Source organism: Neoarius graeffei, chromosome 14 (genome assembly GCF_027579695.1).
Source record: "Neoarius graeffei isolate fNeoGra1 chromosome 14, fNeoGra1.pri, whole genome shotgun sequence".
NCBI classification, from domain to species: Eukaryota; Metazoa; Chordata; class Actinopteri; order Siluriformes; family Ariidae; genus Neoarius; species Neoarius graeffei.
In genome coordinates, this window is record NC_083582.1 from 22293697 (window position 1) to 22314028 (window position 20332).

A 20332-nucleotide genomic window follows, 5' to 3' on the forward strand; every position below is an offset into this window, starting at 1 on the left:
GCTCTGCAGGCTACACAATTTTGGTACCAGGAGTGGGGTTGTGAGAATTTTCCGTTTTCAATTGCCAACAGAGTGGCCATATTTTTAGTTTTTCTTTATCAGACATCTAATTTTTTAGGTTTGTTTACCTGACGTTTCGACGTACGACCGTCGTCTTCCTCAGAGTGTCACCGGATGTTATTGGTGACGCATCTTTTATCAGCTGATGTTTCCGAAGGCGTGGCCTTCCTGTCTGGATTGACAGGTCGGTCACGCCTTCTACTGTCAGTTCGTCCCCTGCAAGATGGCACTCCAGGTATGGGAGAGCATGTATGCTCCCTCATCTCGGTTGATGGTCCTCGGGCTTCGCTTACGGATCTCTATGGCCTCCCTGATCCAGCGCTGATTATCTTCTGTGCAGATGACTCTGGCATTCCCCCAGTCCATAACATGATTTTCCCTTTTGCAATGATCTGTTATGGCTGACTTATAATTTTCCTGTTGTGCCTTTTCTTTTTTTGTTCGGGTTTGTCTTGTAGCTGTCTCCTTTTCGCACTCATGTTCATTTTTTCTTGTGTTGAAACTCCTTCCTGTCTCCCCAATGTAAGTTTTATTGCATAATTGGCATGGAATCTCATATATGGTGTTGCATCTGTTGTCCGGATGTATTCTGTCTTTGGGATGAACCAGGATCTGACGGAGAGTTGTGTGTGGCTTGACAGGTGTGTTAATGTTGTATTTCCTCATTGCTCTTTGAATGCGTTCCGTTATTCCTCTGATGTATGGTAATGTCACTACTCCCCTGTGTTCTTGTTTGTTGGCTTGTTTTTTTCTCTTTCGCGTTTTATTGTTTTTGACCTGTTCCTCCCCTTTGGATATTGCCCATTGTGGGTATTGACATGCCTTCAGTGCATGTTGTATATGTTGTTCTTCCTGTTCTTTGTCCTGTGCATCTGTAATTATTGCTGCGCGTTCATGCAATGTTCTAACTACTGATATGTTGTGCATTATGGGGTGTTTGGAAGTCCAGTTTAAATATTGTGTGTGTGTGTTTCCTGTGTACTTTTTTGATATCCCCCTCTTCTGTGTGATGTATTTAAGTCCAAAAATGCTATTGACTGCTCCGTTTCCTCTTCATGTGTAAATTTTATATTGCCGGTATTGTCTATAGTATTGAGATGGTCGGTGAGTTGTTGAGTGTGTCCCCTCTTTACTTTTTCCAATATGTCATCCACATACCGTTTCCAGAGTGTTGGCCTGTATTCCACTGGTATTGTAGTGAGTGCTTTCTGCTCCAGGTCTTCCATGAAAAAGCCGCACATGATGGCTGATAGTGGGTCTCCCATGGCAAACCCTTCCTTTTGTCTGTAAATTGTGTTCCTGAACTGAAAGTATGTGGATGTGGCGATGAATTGAAGGAGCTGAGTGATGTCTTGTACAGTGAGGTTTGTGCGTTTCTTGAGCGTCCTATCTGTTTTTAATTTGTCTTGTACTATCTGTATGGTGGCTTCCGTGGGTGTTCTGGTGAAGAGATGACATGTGAAATGAAAACTTCGTCTTGTTGCATTTGTTTTTTAGTTCTTCTGCCAGTTGTTTTGAGTTTTTGCAGTGTTGGTCTGTGAGTCCTAGTAATGCTTTAATTATTTCAGTAAGTGCTTTTGATAAGTTGTATGTAACTGAACCAATGCTATCTACTATGGGGCGTAATGGTGTTCCTGGTTTGTGTATTTTTGGTGTGCCGTAAATCCTGGGGATGACATTTGGCTGTGGGTACTAAATGATTATATGCCTGTTTATCTATTTTATTTTCATCGAGTAGTGGTTTGAGTAATGCTTTTTCTTGTCTTCTGTTGGGTCTTAATATCTCGAAGGCATTGTCACTGAGTAATTCCCTCACTTTGTATTCATATTCTTCGGTGTCCATGATAACTACTGTTCTGCCTTTATCTGCTGGGAGGATTGTGATGTCTTTATTTTTTGCTAACGTTTTCATGGCTTTGGCTTCCTGTTTGGTGATGTTACTGGGTGGTTTTGACCTGTCAATCCAGACAGGAAGGCCACGCCTTCGGAAACATCAGCTGATAAAAGATGTGTCACCAATAACATCCGGTGACACTCTGAGGAAGACGACAGTCGTACGTCGAAACATGTCAGGTAAACCTAAAAAATTAGATGTCTGATAAAAAAGAAAAAAAACCTAACAATATTCAATATAAGACATAATGAACGTAATCGAAAGGTGGCCATATATTGTTTTTTGAATCAAAATATGGCAGTGGTGAAGACTAGTAGATGGTGTCCAGTGATGTTCAAGTCCTGACAGCCAGCCTGGTGCAGATATACAGATCAGTGAGGGATGACTGGTGGATTTCCAGCTGTGTTTGTGAGGAGTGGACTCATCCATCATGGCCAGGGTTTCAGTGCTGACTCCAGCTGCAGGGAGGAGGAGTCAGCAGTGTCATCCATTAGAGATGGTCATCTTTTGTATTCTTGATATTCATCTGTTTGGACTGACAGTTGATCATTTTTGGACTGAGTAAAAAGTAAGCTCTCCACAATGTCTAGTGAATCTGGTGATGAGGATGTTAACAATGATGATCAGTTATCCTCGGTGTCAGGGGACACAGCTAGTGGAAGTTCGGATCCTAGGGTAGGAATTCGGGGACAATTACAAGCGCTTAACTGATTACATGATGAACTTACCAGATTGCATGATGAAACAAGAGCCTATAGAGCAAACAGTGCACCTACACATTTTGTCTACATTCCACAGGAACGTCTCATCCAACCTTTTAGTGGGATGTATGATAAAGATGGCAGGACTGTGCAGACGTTTACTGAGGCTGTTCAGAGGGTTTTAAGAACAAGAGAACAATCCAGAGAAGGGCACTGTGATTACACACTGTCACTTCCCTGTGGTCCTGTGACTATGTACACTACCGTTCAAAAGTTTGGGGTCACTTTGAAGTTTTCTTATTTTTGAAAGAAAAGCACTGTTTTCAATGAAGATAACTTTAAACTAATCAGAAATACACTCTATACATTGCTAATGTGGTAAATGACTATTCTAGCTGCAAATGTCTGGTTTTTGGTGCAGTATCTCCATAGGTGTATAGAGGCCCATTTCCAGCAACTATCACTCCAGTGTTCTAATGGTACAATGTGTTTGCTCATTGCCTCAGAAGGCTAATGGATGATTAGAAAACCCTTGTACAATCATGTTAGCACAGCTGAAAACAGTTTAGCTCTTTAGAGAAGCTATAAAACTGACCTTCCTTTGAGCAGATTGAGTTTCTGGAGCATCACATTTGTGGGGTCGATTAAATGCTCAAAATGGCCAGAAAAATGTCTTGACTATTTTCTATTCATTTTACAACTTATGGTGGTAAAGAAGTGACTTTTCATGGAAAACACACAATTGTCTGGGTGACCCCAAACTTTTGAACGGTAGTGTACAGGAGGTCAGTGAGCTCTATTCACATCTGAGAAATGCCTTTGGAGAAAAGTGCAGTGCTACTAAACTTTTACAGACCTTTTATAACCAGAAGCAGTTAGATGGTGAGGATCTCCATGACTACTCCCATGCATTGTCACAGCTCTTGAATTATGTAAAGAAACAGTCCAGTGACATGCTACCTAACGAAAAAGTGGTGCTGAGAGACCAGCTCATTGAGGGTTTGGGGGGGATGCACACAATTACATAGGTGAGAGCTTCGCAAAATAGTCAGGGATAAACCAGAGTCCAGCATTCTAGATATCAGGGATGAGGCTCTCTGGTGGCGGATGGAGGATAGTAGTTCCAATTTTCCTAGGGTTGCCAAGAGCAGGCAGGTTCAGTCAGATGTCAGTGAACCCATGTGCTCTGTAGTTACAACAGAGAGTGATCAACATGCCATCATAGATCAGGTGCAGAGAGCTATTACTTGCCAAGATAAACAGATAATAGAGCTGACTAAAGCACTGGCTGAGTTGACCAGTGCCATAAAGGATTTGACTACATGCGGTACTCAGCAGACAGCCCCAGAGCCTAAGCAGCAAGCTAGACACCAGCCCAGGTACACACCAGATGGGAAGCCTATATACTTTGTGTAATGGGGTGGGACACATAGCAAAGAAGTATCTCCGGTCACAGAGATACCAGAATGAGGCATCAGCTGACCAGTCTGTGGCACAGGAAAACTAACACCCTTGGTGGTCACAAGCCAAACCAGCCAAGGGGAAGCAGATGGCTCACAGCAAGTTAGTTTTGACCAAAGCAGGATATTTGAGCGAGCAGTAGGGGAGTGTAAAACAGTTGACGTAAAACTCAAGGGTGGGACAACCGCATGCCTCCTGGACACTGGTAGTCAGGTCAGTACCATTTCAGAAGGCTTCTTCAGAGAACACTTGTCTGGCAAAGATGAGGATATTTGTCCTACATTTGAATGGTTAAAGATTACAGCTGCCAATGGGTTAAATATACCTTATGTGGGTTATATGGAACTTGATGTAGAAGTTATGGGTCTGACTATCCCTGAACATGGGTTTCTCATCAAAGATGCAGTCAACCCTGCCTCTGTTCCAGGTCTCATAGGCATGAACATTGTGAAAAAACGCAAGGAGCTGGCGCGTGCAGAGTTTGACACTACACTAGGGGATGTACTTGACTCCAACTGGAGAGAGGCTTTCCAGAAAATTCAGACAGTGCATGTAAAAGAGAGTCTCATTTGCTAAAGTCTCTGGGAAAGATGATGTCCATGTACCAGCCTCCTCTGTAGCTACAGTTATGGCTAAGGGGCTCACAGCTGTAAAAGAGGATGGTCCCTTATTGATGTTAGAGCCTGTGAACACACCATTACCTGGAGGTTTAGTTGTTTTACCCACCTTGGTGACATCAGAGAACCATAAATTTCCAGCCCAAGTTATGAACATATCTGATGTGTGGTTGAAGCCCAAGACAAGTTTTGACTCCTGTAGGCAATGTCTATACTGATGATGTAAGTGAAGTTTCAGAGAATCTCCACTGATGCTGAGCAAGTGAGTGTCAAGAAGCAAACAGCAAAGCCTGCTAACACAGTCCATCCCTGACCAGCTGCAGATTGGTGGTAGTTTGGAACAGCAAGCAAAGTTGAAGGTTTTGCTGGAGAAGTATAATAGCATATTTGCCATTGAAGATGAGGATTTAGGACATACTGACAAAGTGAGACATGAGATGCACCTTACAGACAACATACTGGTGTGACAACCATACAGACAAATTCCTCCTACACAGTACAGTGAGGTCAGAGAGCATATCAGCCAGTTACTGAAAAAGGGAATCATTCGGGAGAGCTCCGGTGCATATGCTTCCCCTGTTGTGCTTGTGAGGAAAGCTGATGGCAGTCTGAGGTTGTGTTGATTTCAGAAAACTCAATTCAAAGACAAGATGGGATGCCTTTCCGTTACCAAGAACTGATGAGTTTTGATGCCTTGAGTGGTGCCAAGTTCTTCTCCACTATAGACCTGGCCAGTGGATACCATCATGGCCATGCATGAGGGAGAGAGACTTAAGACGGCATTCACCACACCATACTCTGAGTATGTGAGGATGTCATTTGGAGTCTGTAATGGGCTAGCAACATTTCACAGACTTATGCAGGCTACTATGAGTGACCTCATTTTCCAGATACTCCTAGTGTATTTGGATGACATTTTAGTTTACTCAGACCTTTGAGCAGCACTTGGACAGGTTAGAAGGTGTATTCAAGAGACTAGCAGAGACTGGCCTTAAAATAAAACTGCAGAAGTATGCCTTTCTCCAGCAGTCAGTGAAGTTCCTGGGTTATGAAGTATCAGCAGAGGGTGTGGGAACAGATCCAAGTAAGATCTCTGCTGTTAAAGAATGGAAGGTCAGAGCTTAGATCCTTTTTAGGATTCTGTAGTTATTACAGGAGGTTCATCCAGGATTTCTCACAGCTTGCTGGGCTGCTGCATGACCTCGTCAACCACTGTCTACATGAGGGGAAGTTAGCTAAGGCTAATCAGGCATTCAAGTCAATATGGACTCCTGTGTGCAGTTAGGCTTTTGAACAGTTAAAGGACAAGCTTATCTCTGCCCCCATTTTGGGCTTTGCTGACTTCATAGTTGAGACAGACGCCAGCCAGCATGGCTTAAGTGCAGTATTGTATCAGCAGCAAGGAGACACCAAGCAAGTCATAACTTCTGCAAGTCGCAGGCTGAGAAGAACGACCTAAATTATAGTAGCATGAAGCTGGAGTTACTTACCCTATAATGGACAATCGCTGAAAAATTCATGGGTTATTTGCTTGGATCAAAGTTTGTGGTACTTACGGATAACAATCCTCTCTGTCACCTCCAGACAGCTAAGTTGGGTGCCATAGAACAGTGTTAGGTGGCCCAGCTGCCAGTGTTTGATTTTGAGGTGAAGTATCACCCTGGGTGTAATAATGCTGCCGCAGACGTCCTTTCTAGGCAGGAGTTTGCAGGGGAGCCTGAAACTACATCTGACTGAGTTTGAGAATTGTCACACCTTTTGTAATTTTGTGTGGAGAGGAACCACTTTGGAGCCAGACCTTTTCTTTAAGGGTCTTGAGTGTTATAAAGTCAGACAGATGCGTGCTCAAGAATCAGGTTCTTTTGAGCAGAGTGACATACAAGGAAACACCTTTGTATTCCCACATTATACATGGGAGGAGCTGGCAGACTTCCAGAAGAATGACCCCACTCGGAGTTCATGTGGTTTTGGGATCAAAATAAGAGGCCGAGCCAAAAATAGAGCTGTCTTGTCCAAACCACTTAAATGGCTACTGGAACAGTGGAGTTGCATTCATAAGAGAGAAGGGCTGCTGTACAGGGTTAAAACCAGCTCACCAGTTGGTGAATGTTGGCAGCTACTTTTGCCTGCTTGTCTGAAAGACCAGGTCATGGAAAGTGTGCACAACAATATGGGACATCAGGGCATTGAGCACACTGAATCTACTGAGAGAGGGGGGTGTTTTTGGGTTGGCATGTATGATGTAGAGAACTGGGTTAAGAACTGTGAACCATGTGTCTTAACCAAGATGCCCAGCCTAAGGCCGACCTTCCAGTTAAGGCCTTTCTAGCCTCTTGACCCCTGGAGGTCATTGCTGTAGATTTTACAGTGTTAGTGTTCACATCAGATGGATGTGAAAATGTCTTAGTAATTACTGATCTGTTTACCAAATTCCCTCAAGCATATCCTACCAGGGACCAGAAAGCTGACAACAGCAAAAGTGTTATTAAAGGAGTGGTTCATGAAGTATGGGGTGCCTGAGAGGCTACACTCTGATCAAGGCTGTAATTTTGAGAGTGAAGTTATAGCTGAACTGTGCAAGCTCTGTGGTGTTAAAAGGATAAGCACAACCCCTTACCGGCCACAGGGAAATGCTCAGTGTGAAAGGTATAACAGGACACTCCATGATCTACTAAGGACCCTCCCACCCACCAAAAAGAAACTGTGGCCTGAGTATCTCCCTGAGGTAGTTTATGCTTGTCACACCACACTCCACTACAGGGTATTCACCCTATTTTTCTGTTTGGGGCACAGCCACATCTTCCTGTGGATGCATTGTTGGGGCATGAGCAGGTTTCTGACAGAAAACAGGACTGGTTATTTGCTCATCAGGAAAGACTGAGTGAGCTAGGGAGTATTCAGAACAGAAAGCAGCTGAGAGAATTGCTTTACAAAAGGTGTTTTGTCCCCCTGTAGGCATTGGTCAGCTTGTCTATTTGAGTCACAGACCTCTAGAGAGAAATAAGATTCAAGATGCATGGAGTCCTATAGTCTACCAGGTTGTTGATGTTCAGGGGACAACATACACTGTAGAGCCTTTGGATGGAGGGCCCATTAAGAGAGTCCATAGAACAGAGTTGTGCCCAGGTGCAACCCCTCTTCCTAGACCCAGAGCTAAGCCAAGAGTGCCTACTAGACATCAGCCTGTAGCTGAAGACATTTCTGAGTCCACTGAGCCTGATTTTGTAGTGGTGGAAAAGGTCACCAATTACCCTGTAGCAGAGGGAGTTGATGTACCATTACAAGGGAATGCAGAATTTGGTATGGCTACAGAAACTGAGCCAGGTTGTAATGGTATGAAAACTCATGAGACAGAGCCAAGTGATCATGAGAGTGAGTATGGTGATGATTTGCATGTGAAAGCAGATACTGTTCTTCCAGATGAAGCAGTCCGTGTCGAACCTCCAACAGGAACAAGTGGTGTTGGTGAAAAGTACTTAAGGCCCTGTGTGCCAAAACCTGCTCCCAGGAGAAGCAAAAGAGTGACAGCAGGGTTTCATTCAAACCCTTTCAACTTGCCAAAGTCCATGTGTAATGCAGTAACGGCCAGTACAGAAATGGTTTGACAGGTATTAGCAAGCTTGGGTGGTGCTCTATTTGAGAAGGCCTTGCAGGGAGCAATTAGGCCCATTCAGGTTGTGTAATCATTAGGGGCACTGATTTATTGCAAGGGAGAATGTAGCCAGGTGGTAAATTTTATGCAACACCCCTAGCTCGCACCGGGTTAAAAAGGGTGATTTTTAATGTTTCTTGTGCATATGTTCATTTGTTTGTTGATGGAAGGTCCTTTTGTAGTTTTTCATTTCAGCCCCCAGGTGGCAGTGTTGCACATATGTGCAGTTTGGGCGCCCATTGCATCTTGGATTTTTCTTTTTTGTTTTGGGAGCTGTTGGGAGAGTAGCATGGTAGCGAGCACTGATTGTGCATTGTGCAAAAGGACTCAAGGTCTTTTTGTAGTTTTTCATTTCAGCCCCCAGGTGGCAGTGTTGCGTACACATGCAGTTTGGGCACCCATTGCATCTTGAGTTTTTCTTTTTTGTTTCTGGAGCTGTTGGGAGAGCAGTGTGGTAGCGAGCACTGATTGTGCATCGTGTGAAACAGAGGTAAATATTATGAAAACTGGTGGAAACATGATGTACAATGGTCAAATTATGGCTATGTTCATCTTGTAACCGGATGATGTTATAGACGAGATTGACATAGACGAGATTGACGTTGGATGTCGGGAGATCCGGTGAAACAGCTGACCTCCCGTGTTTCCAGATATTGTTAACATGCATAAAGCCATACCTATGCTAATGTACATAGTTATTGATGAAAGGAGACAGCTGTTTATTGTTTTATTGCACTTAGACATCTGTGTGTCAAGAGTCTGAAGTTGTGCGCTCCCCGGTGAAACCCACATTTATTGGAGTCTGTATTTTGGAATGTAAATGTAAAAAAAAAATTAATTGTACATTTCAGAATAATGCCATATTATGTGGGGAATGTACATTTACATTTTTGCTTTGTTTTCTTTGTCAGTGCACCTAAGCCCACTGCCGTATTATTGTATAATTATATTTGGGGGTTTTTTTTGTTTGTTTTTTTTCCCCACCATATTTTTGGGTAAGAAAACCACTGGTTGGGCCTTCTGTCAGTTCGTACTCAACAAACCTGATCGCCCTTCACAATAAAAGAAACCCAAAGAAGTAATTGTCCTGTGTTGGTCTCAGTTCCACAGGCTACATGATGATCAAAGTTTTGGGTTACACATAACCCAGAAGCATATGACCCCAGTGTGTGTTCTGTTATATACTGACCCAGCCAAGAAATGACTCAAATTTGGTTACATTTAATTCAGTTTTTTTTTGTGTATATAAGAGTGTTTTGGGTGCTTAGGACCTATTACAAAATGTCATCTAAACATAGAAACAAGCTAATCAATGACTAAGAAAAAAAGTAAAAAAATTTCCAAGTCAAAATTAAACAAGATGTGAGATGCTACTATGGACCCTTTTCACGTGACGTCACGACAAACGCGGCCGCCATTTTGGACATGTACTACCAGTAGTTTACCACAGCCAGCATTGAGCAACGGCAGCAAAGAAAGTGTTTATTTTCATCAAGACTTCCATCATGCCACTATATTGTTGTGCACCTGGATGTAGTAACAATCAACAAACAAGGCAAGGGTTATCATTTTATCGGATCCCGGTAGATACTGACCGACGGAGAAGATGGATAGCGGCATACCAGTGCTTGTGTAGTGACCACTTTGTTGGAGGTAAGACGAATAAAATTAGCCAGAAAAGGCATTACATTGCTGTTAACATTCTGTGGCGGCGAGTGTGTAACCAAATAGGCTAAAATAACCCATTGTAACCTCTTTGTTCTTCTGTAGTAGCTATTAGCTAACGACATTAGCTAGCGTTGTTCCTTTGCTGTTGGTAGACTGTAGGACAGATCAGAGGCAGTGTCCTACAAACAGCGCTTAATTTGAAGGGGAGCAAGCCGGAGCGCGCTCCGGAACCTCGGGCGTTGGCTCCGGCAGCTATTTACACTGGATCCGGTGATCCGACACCTCTTTTGACTATGTAACAAAAAAAAAAACAACCAAATAATTAAATAAAAAAATGCAAGTTTATTTAGTGTTAATGTCTGATTTTGATATGTCTTGTTGGTGATTTTCTCTCATGAAATGACATCCACAAAATATCTGCAGATGAACTTAATTTGCAGTGTTATTACAAAACATGCCCAGAAGCGCAGCTCCATGCCGCGCCCCCCCTCTTTTTTTCCGCACCGGAGCTGCTCATCCTCTGCGCTCCGGGACCTCCCACTTTACAAATTAAGCACTGCCTACAAATAAGTGTTCAAAACAAGAGGAACATGTATTTGTCTCTTAAATCCAGGCGGTTCCCTGTAATCTGTAACAACGGTTGGAGAAAGTAATGGCAAATAGTGAGTGCACAAACCATAGAAGGTAAACTGTACACAGCACCAGGGCAGTGTGATGGCATGTCTACTTTTAGATTGTGTTAGCTTATCAATGAACACTCGTCACTCGACGAGTTTCACGTCTTTACGACGGATACTTAAATGTGTTAGGTATTATTTTTGCAGTCTAAGCAGTCATTGTAGCAGCTAGATGAGCGAGAACCGAAAGGGTCTGTGCCATAAACCGTTATTTCTGTACGGCGTTGCTAATGTGTCGTTACTGTTTCTCCCTCTGCTCGCCCTGTAAATGCCCTACGTCGCTGGATAGCGAAGGTGTTTTCTGCATCTCGCTCCTTTTTCTTGTATGTTCTCAGTTTGTCGCCTTCCTCGCATTCAAACCAATTTGAGCCGAAGTCCGCTACATGTCCAAAATGGTGGTCGCGTTTATGAAGGTCACGTGACTGAAAAGGGTCTATAGGCATTGATAAAGTTCAACTTGCTTTTTAATACAATACAATTTCATTATTGAAAATGTAATCATAATAGGAAGTTCTACACTTGCTTCTTTCTGACCTGTGAGAAGGTGGGGGAAATGTCTTCTTTCCTTCCATTAAAGATGTAGATGCTGCCCTCATGATTCTCCTCTAAAGGTGCTCCTATCACTACATCCACCAGACTGTCCCCATTTAGATCTCCAGGGCTTGCCAAGGTCAGGCCAAACCTCCCCAATTGTCCTGGAATTCCTTTCACTGCCTGTATGTAATTCACCTGTAAAGAAAAATGTTTGCATTATGAAAGAATGTAACATTAACAGCCCACTTTTCAGCAAAACAAACTGGAAATTTTCTGGTATTACCTATAACATAAAAGAAACAAGTATGACAGCTCAAGTTTCCAGGAGATGCTTGCAATACCATACCAGCAAGTTTTCTTTATAAAGCTACATGAGAGTACCTAAGAGAACTGATGCAGTTTATAGAAATAACCTGAACTAAGTTAATATTTGACTTGATTAAGTTTATTAATGTTTACTGTACTTTTTAGTCAATTATTTGTTTGGAATTTATATTTCCTTTACAAAATTAATTTACAGGTCCCTAATGCATGTACTGTGTATAGGGTCCTGTGCTCTGTCAGTCTTTAGTGAAGCTACAAAATACACTAGTGTAAAAGTTCTTTCTGTACTTTGGGGGGCCATGGCATTAAAGCAGTAGATGCAAGCAGTGTCCAGATTATTGGGACCAACCTGGATTCTCCTGGAACCAAGTTATACCATTTTAAGGAGTCTGGTTTCTACATATTTTGATGGTTCAAGATGTCTTAATGCTCTAAACACTGGCCTGAACATTGGCTTATATGGTGATATAGCTATTTTACACAATATATGATACGTTTTGGAGTAGAGAAGACACTGGGCTAGCATGGGATCAGGCTATACTATTTTAGGAAGTCCTATCAGATTGTATTGAATTTTTTGGTGGCCAAAGATTATTTAACCTTCTAAATAGTTATTTAAAATTTTATGAGGAAATGTCTATTTTTAAACAATATACATGGTATAATGAAGATATGACTTATACTGGTTTTATGTTTGTTCTTTGTCTTGTATTTTGTCTTGTGCCACTGTTCTTAGAGAAATGTTACTTCAACCTTAATGTATACTTGTATATGGATGGGCTGACAATCTCTGAAATTTGGACATGGGAGCAGCAATTTCGTTGTAAAATTGTGCAATGACAGTCTATTCTATCTAAATTTCTTGAATCTTGAAAATTTCTGACTCTGCTAAAGACAAGTGTAAGGTCCTCTAAAATACTGTATTTTATACTCCTATATTGGACTGACCTATTTTCTATGTTAATTAACCCTATCATAATGCCTTGTGGTTTAGAATATTTTCACTGCTGTTATAACCTACTGTAAATTCAGACCAATCATATTTATTTGTTCTCTGTATTTTTATTTGAATTTTATCAGCCAATAATTTGTACATCATTAATGCCTGCGAAATTGTGAGCCCTCTCAACATTCTATCACCTCGTGAGAGATGCTCACGTGAGTCTGTGTCAAGCCCTGGAAGAGAGAGGATCCCGTTTTCTGCAGTGTGAGAGTACTGGTTTGGGGAGACTTTATAGCTTGTAACTTCTACCTGTGTAAGTCGGTGATCATTCTAAGGGACTCCTTGCTGTTTGTTCCCCTTTTTTGCGTTTTGAAGTGGTAAGGTTAACCTAGTTGTCCTGCTGTTAGCTACTGGGGTTAGCTGGCTAGCTAGCATAAGTTACTGCTACACCACTGGCGCTTAGCTGACTGTTAGCTCTACATCACTGCTGAGGATTGTCGTTCCCCCAAAGACTCCTCTCGTTTCTTTGGTGCTGGGCCCACCAGAGAGCTACTGCTGGGGCTAACACCTGGCTAGGAGACCAGCCAAGGGTACTGCCTCTCGGGACTGCAGGGAGCCTTCCAATCTGTTCAATCGGTTTGTGAGTAATGTGAATTTACACTTGCACTGATACCACCACACACACATTACCGCCTCGACCGGTGAGTGGATGGGCATTGCAGCGGTTGCTGTCTTGCCTGCAGCTCAGGGAGTTGCAAACTAGTGCACCAACGGGCCCCAACAGCGCTCTTGTTTGTTGATTTGATACTTATATCCCCCCCGCCCCACTGTTTATGTAGCTCGTGCGGTTTTGATGGGCATTTTGGTTAAATCTCTGTCTTAACCCACATAATGATGACTTAAGGTTTGATATCTGTAGGGCTGCAGCCATTTATTAGCCAACTTTTTTAACGTGTTTGTTTTTGCCTACTTGTCTTGTTAACCTGACTTGTCTATTTAATCTTGAGCGAGAGACTCCATTTAATGCTTTGAGTGAAAACTGTTTACACTCCTCTCTCTCTCAGGTTTTGTTTTGTTTTACTAACTTTGGTCAATTTATTCCTCGCTTCTCGGGGAAGCATTTATCAATATTTTCTATTGCTATTATTGTTTATTAATAAATATCAATCATTTATTATTTAATTATATCTTGGGTGTATTGGCTGCTCATTTTTTTTAAACTATTTGAATGTGCTGACATTTACACACTGCAGATAGGCTATTAGCTTTGCATTCACCACTGGTTTAATGCACTCGTACACTATTTATTTTAAATTCTGAGGAAAATACACCATACACTAGCTTCAAAAGTAAGTGTAGTATTTTCGCAGTGGAGGCACTGCGCTATTAAATTTATCATTCTTTAGATTTATTATCTCTACTGCACTTGTAAATTTATGGTATCAGGAATCTCAGCCAGCTCATCATTCCACCGCTGAGAATTCAGGATCCTGTTGCGCCATTATTTATTGTAACTCTAAGTAGCCTGTACTGTGCTGTATGACTGTAACCCGTTTAAAAAGGGGTTACACAGGTTAACTTACTCTTTCTTTCCTTTTGGCAAATTGTGATTTTATTATTTTTTTTTAAACCTTTCAAACAGTGGTGTGAACATTGAATTCCATAGAAAAATTAGGCGTTTTATACTAAACATTGTGACTGTTTAAACATGAAGGAGACTTTGGCCCAGGATGGGGTAAATTCAGACCATTTGAGGATGTCCTGTTATTACATTACATGGCATTTAGCAGACATTCTTATCCAGAGTGACATATGGTACAAGTGCACAAGTCAGGTACACAAAGTGCTGAACTTCTAGACAAGAAAGTTCTAGAGCAGGGGTGGGCAATTATTTTTTTTTCCATGGGGCCACATGAGAAACAGAAATTTTGTGGAGGGCCGCAAGACAAATAACAAATGTTATTTACTGCTTTATATAAAGAAATACAATTAATATTATGCAGAGTTTAGTTCAGCCTTTTGGTCAAAAGGCTGAACTAAACTCTGCATAATTGTATTTCTTTATATAAAGCAGTAAATAACATTTGTTTTTACAAGCTGCTAAGACTGGTAAGAGTATGGAAAAAACGAGGTTGCCTTACAAAAAATGTCATTTATTCAATCAAATTTGATAGTCATGGATTTGATAAACTGGTCTCTTCACGCAATTGACACAATCTTCTCGATGAGAAGCCTGGGTTCGGGGGAACCAGCCTGTCCTGCCGGAACGTTGACAGCCAGATATATGAGGGACGCTTGGGAGAAGTGGCGTGTCGTGTGCCTGGCGGTTCTTTCTGTGGAGGACATTGAGGATATTTACCTATTCGGAACTATGATCACAGGACTTTTGCTGATTGGATTAGGCATTGCCCTGGTGTATCTAGGAAGTCAAAAAATGGTGACGGCTGTTCAAAGCCCCATAAAGCTGCCCGATATGATTGAAGCAGTGGGCAGAGCTGTTGGCACTCAGACTGTGGCTATTCAGAACTTGAATCGCAATGTGGAATCGATCTTGGAGAGGTTGACTGCTTTGCAGAGAGAAATGGATCATTTTAGTGACCAGAATGGATGAGCGGGGTAGTCTGCAAAAGAGTCATGTCTGCCCGTTCAAGTCTAAACAAATTCCAATCCTATCTTCGGCTCTCTCAGCCAGCACTGCCTTGGTCAAGGTTGTTGCTGGGGCAACAATCTTCCCCTGAAGTAGAGCCCTGCACTCCTGCGGGAGTCCCGCGGGACTCGCGGGACCCACCGCAAAGCAGTGCGGCGCGGGACAGATTTTGAAAGCTCATTGCAGGTGCGAGCGGGACCGGAAGTGCACATGCACGCGCAGGCGGGAGTGCACATATGCGGCGCGGGCGGGAGCGGTGATAAGCTGCAGTCCCGCTAACTAAAAACGTGTTAGACAAATTTATAAATTTTATTTCAATCATATTTGTGCTGGATATCTTATTTGGCATTAATAACATTTTAAGATGCCTAAATTTGCAGAGAGAGTCAGATTGCCAGATTGAGTGAGGAATGGCATCTTAAATTTGCCATTGATCACCCTAACGGGAAATCCTTTGATCACTCTAATGACTCGCTGTTCACACCCAGCCTCCAGTGACCCACACTAACATGATGCCTCAATGACACCTTAGATGAGCTGGTCATCAGAATTCTGATTCTAATCCAGGAGAGGATAAATATCTCTCGTTCGTTTCTTGATTCTTTTCCTCTTCCATGTTTGAGATCTCTGATCATGGCAGAAGAGCAGAGCTCCTTTACTGAATCTCACAGTGCTTCAAAAGTAAGTGCTGGTTTAAAAAGAGGTACATTTACCGTTAAAGTCAAGAGTCCTGAAATCGGACATTTGGAAGTCGTTCTCACTTGTGTACGACACGGATGGAAATCAGCTGCCCTTTGCTTGCTGTGATAAGTGCCAAAAGGTTCTGACATACAACGGCCATAAATCAGTACATCAGACCTGTCATCGCATCTGCGTGTGCGCAACGCCTAGACGCACTGCTGTCACCAAGTCACCTTGTCCCAAATGGAATTGACATGCTGTATAAAGTAGCAACTTTCCTTACTCCAAAGCTGCATCATCTTAAGATGATCAATGCAAATGAAAGACAATACGTAACAGAAGCTGTGAAAGAGATGACCGAGGAGTTGGGGTTTGATGTCCAAACTGATGAAAGCGCGGAGCCACCTCCACCTAAAAAGGTCACTTTTCGTGAGTTTGAGGAATGGGAGGATGTCGGTGCTACGGGTGCTGAATCGAAGTCTGTAAACTCCGAGATTGATGATTATCTGAAAGTGAAACTCATTGGATCCGAATCACACCAATCTAAAGATATCCTGCTGTGGTGGAAAAATCACTGCTATGACTTTCCCACACTTGCCAAACTGGCATGGCATGTACTGGCCATTCCAGGTTCCAGCGTACCATCAGAGCGCACGTTCAGCATATGTGGTCGCATACTGGAGGAAAGGCGCAGTATGTTGAAGCCCTCAACAGTGAACAATTTGCTGTTTCTCCATAGCTGTTCAAAGAACCTGATATCCTAAGCAATAGGCTTAGTTGTTTCGTTTACCTGCGTTTGATTTTCTTGTTTTTCTTATATTCAAACAAGGTCAGCTATGTTATATTGAGTTTAACACTTGCACGGAGGCTCAAGCCCAAATAGTTTTTGAAATGTGCAACCATAGCCCTATAATGTCTACAGTAGCCTATACTGTTTTTTTGTTGTAGGCTAGGACTGTTTTGTTATAACATTTTATATATGCTATGCTTATAGGATATTCTATAGGATATTATAGTTAAAAATGCTTAACAAATGTAAACTGGGTTAGCCTAATGTTTTATATGGCTGAACAATAAATATACCAAATTTCCACTTGGAATTACGTGCTTGCCTGTCTTTTATTAGTGCTGTAAAAAATGTCGCGTTATTGCGTTAACTTGACTCAATTTTAACGGCGATGGGTTTTTAATTTTTTTTATTTATTTATTTTTTTTATCGTGAGATTAACGCTCTGACACATGATGTAGGTTTTTCATAAGCTTTTGAAACTAGTAGAGATGGGATTTATGGCTCTTTGATGGGATCCACATCTTTGTGATCCGTTCTTTGAAAAGAGCCATTCAAAAGACTGGCTCATTTGGCTCTTTTTAAATATTTATTCAGTTTTAAGAAGACAGCATCTGTAAACTCAATGCTATCCCAGAAATCCTTCCTGTAATATGCAAATTTGGCCGCCTCTGATTGGACAGCGTGACGCATCAACAGGCAGAAAAAGTGTAAAAGTACAAAGTGTGTTAAGTGAGATGAAAACAGTAAAGATCAGATTCAATGCAATATTTATCAACGAACAACTTAAAGTTAATATAATAGTGTACTATATATTATAATAAAGCATGTCAAGCCTACCGTCACTGTGTAACCTGTCTCTCTGATTAAAGTTGTAGACTAACTCAAGCAGTAAATCACTTCACTGAGTGAAGTGGAAGAAGAGTGAAGTTCACTCCCTCTTGCTAGCTCTGCTTTGCAATAAAAAAAACACCATTGGTACAAAGCAAGCCCATTCACTTTTTTATGCTGATCAGAGAATTACAATGGTTTCTCATGTGATAATGTGCGATTCGCGATTAAATATTTTAATCGCTTGACAGCACATTATTAGAGACACTACATGCTGAATTCAGAAACAAGGTAAATAATGAACGTGAGCTGTAGATATTTATGCTCAAATCCACTCAAAGTAGGGGGCAGGGCACCATCACGCTGTCAAGATAAGAACTTTCCTGAGAAATAACGCGAACGTCTGCATCATGCAGGATTTGCGGGCGGGAGCAGGACAAAATATGGCAGGCGGGAGCGGGACTGAAAATCATAATTCTTTGCGGGCGGGAGCGTGACTGCACAATGCGGGCGGGAGCGGGACTGAAAAATCCGACCCGCGCAGACCTCTACCCTGAAGATCACTGCAGTTACTCTCTCTGTATTCCCTATGATTGCACCAGTCCTTGGTTTTGTTTTTGTGTATACGCTTTTATCTGTTGTACTATGAAAGCTAAGTGGAACCGGAGTCAAATTCCTCGCGTGTGTTCACATACCTGGCAATAAAAGTGTTTCTGAAATTTCCCAAAACAATGGTTATCAAAATGTGAACATTTGTACCTTCCCCCCCCCATCACATTCACCCCAAAACACAATAAAGAAATCACAATATTGTCTTTCTACTCCAAATATCAAGCACCAAGTCCACCAAGCACTCTTTCACAAATTCCTCCTCTGAGAATGGCTTACTGTTTTTAGTGATTTTGTGGGAAAGCACAAAGCTGGTCTTGGTTGCTGCATCCCTGGATGTGTGATGCTGGGTAAAAAAGCCTTGCTGCTTTTCTAGCTTAGCCAGCAAAGCTTCCGATGTCCGCGTTGTTTCAGCATCAGTCAAGTTTCGGTATTTCTCAGCGTGCTTCATCTGGTAATGCCGACTCAAATTGTAGTCTTTGAACACGGCGATCTGCTCTCCGCAAACTAAACACAGGGCTTTATCTCTGACTTCAGTAAATAAATACTTAGCAGTCCATGTTTTGTTGAAAGCCCTGCATTCGGCATCTACCTTCTTTTTGCGGACATTTTGGGGGCTAAAGTCTTCTTGTGATCTGCTCCCAACAACGTTGATTCGATGTAGGTATCAGATCTACAGATTGGCTCAGGCTCCGGCGCCTGCTGGTGACGTCACACTGTGATTGGCTGGACCGTTTGAAGGATGACGTACAAGTTTGTGGTTGGTCTGGACAAATTACGGAAGTAGTTATCGCGGGATTAGGTTTCGTGGGATTTCATGTCATGTTCATGTCCCGCGCATTGCGTTTTTGTTGAACACAACTTCAAAATAAAAGCAATGCACATTCAGTACATGCATGGGGTAAAATTAGAAAATACATTTATTTTGTAATTTCTAATTAACCTTGCGCGGGCCAGTCAGAATGAACCAAAGGGCCGGATGCGGTCCGCGGGCCATAAAATGCCCAGGTCTGTTCTAGAGCCAACTGAACAAGTGACAGAATAATACTTAGTGTAATATTTTGTTGAAGTATCAAAACTCAGTAAACAGCCAGGGAAACAAACCAACCATACAAATGAACTGAAAAGGTACAACTAAATAGAGAAAAATATAAAACGCCAATAACTAACCCCAGGTTAGACGGTACACAGCGGGCAGGGGAGAGGTGAGTCTTCAGTCTGTGCTTGAAGGTGGTCAGGTGATCATTCCACCAATGGGGAGCTAGAGATGTTCTTAGCGATTGTGATGAGATTTTAGTGGCTCAAGATGATTAAACATACTGTGGCAACGGGGGCGTGGTCAAGCGTCGGTCTGTGACCGGAGGGTGGAGTCAGGGAAGGTAAGTGGCAGAATCACTGCACCTGATGTCAGTTAACATGTGTTTGTGTGTCTTCCCCAGTGACCGCACCCTATATAAGGGGGGAGAGAGAGAGCAGAGGAAGAGAGCTCTCTCCCCAACCAGACAACTTGTGTGTGCGCGTGTGTGGCTGGGAGAGTGAATACTATGCTGTAAAGTGCAAAATAGTTTTTGGGAACTCCGTTCTGGCCTGCCATCCTTCCGTGCTCCCCCCACCCATCCGAATTGCCACACTCGTGCCGAAACCCGGGATCGGAGCACAGAGAAGAACAGCCCCATGGAGTCCTCCCCCTTCGCGGACCTGGTCCACGCCCTCCCCATGGCCCAGCAGAGCCAGCACCAGGCACTAGTCGCCCTCCGGAAGGAGCAGGAGCAAAGGTTCGAGGCCCTGGTGCTGGTGCAGCAGGAAGATCATCAGGCGTTCCAGCACCTCCTCGCGTCGGCAGGGTCCACCACCGTGGGCCCTCCCCACCTCATCCTAACGAAGATGGGCCCGCACGACGACCCCGAGGCCTTCCTCACGCTCTTTGACTACGTTCAGACTGCACCCTGAAACGACCCATATCCGTTTTTTTTTTTTTTTTGCCCATATGCGACCTGTATCCAATTTGTTATTGACAATCTGAACGACACAGATCCGATTTTTTCACATGCGACCCAGGCCGCTTGGATATGTGGTCCTAAATCCGATGCATATCCGTTATTTTCACATGCGACTGCAGTCTGACCGGACAGGTCGCATTCATGTGACCTACACGTCATCAACAAGAGACAAACGTCACTATTCTGCGTTGGCTAATCCCGCCTCTTTGGTGGAAAAAAATTTGTACAGTTTTCAGAATTTAAATA

General features: G+C 42.7%; 1 protein-coding gene across 1 annotated transcript in view; it reads right to left on the reverse strand.

Moving 5' to 3' along the window:
• LOC132898050 (integrin alpha-X-like) overlaps positions 1–20332 on the reverse strand; it is a 267909-nt gene that overhangs the window by 119860 nt on the left and 127717 nt on the right. The window contains exon 14 of the mRNA XM_060939420.1: positions 11265–11459. Within this exon, the coding sequence (XP_060795403.1) occupies positions 11265–11459 (195 nt within the window). The remainder of the gene's footprint in view (positions 1–11264; positions 11460–20332) is intronic.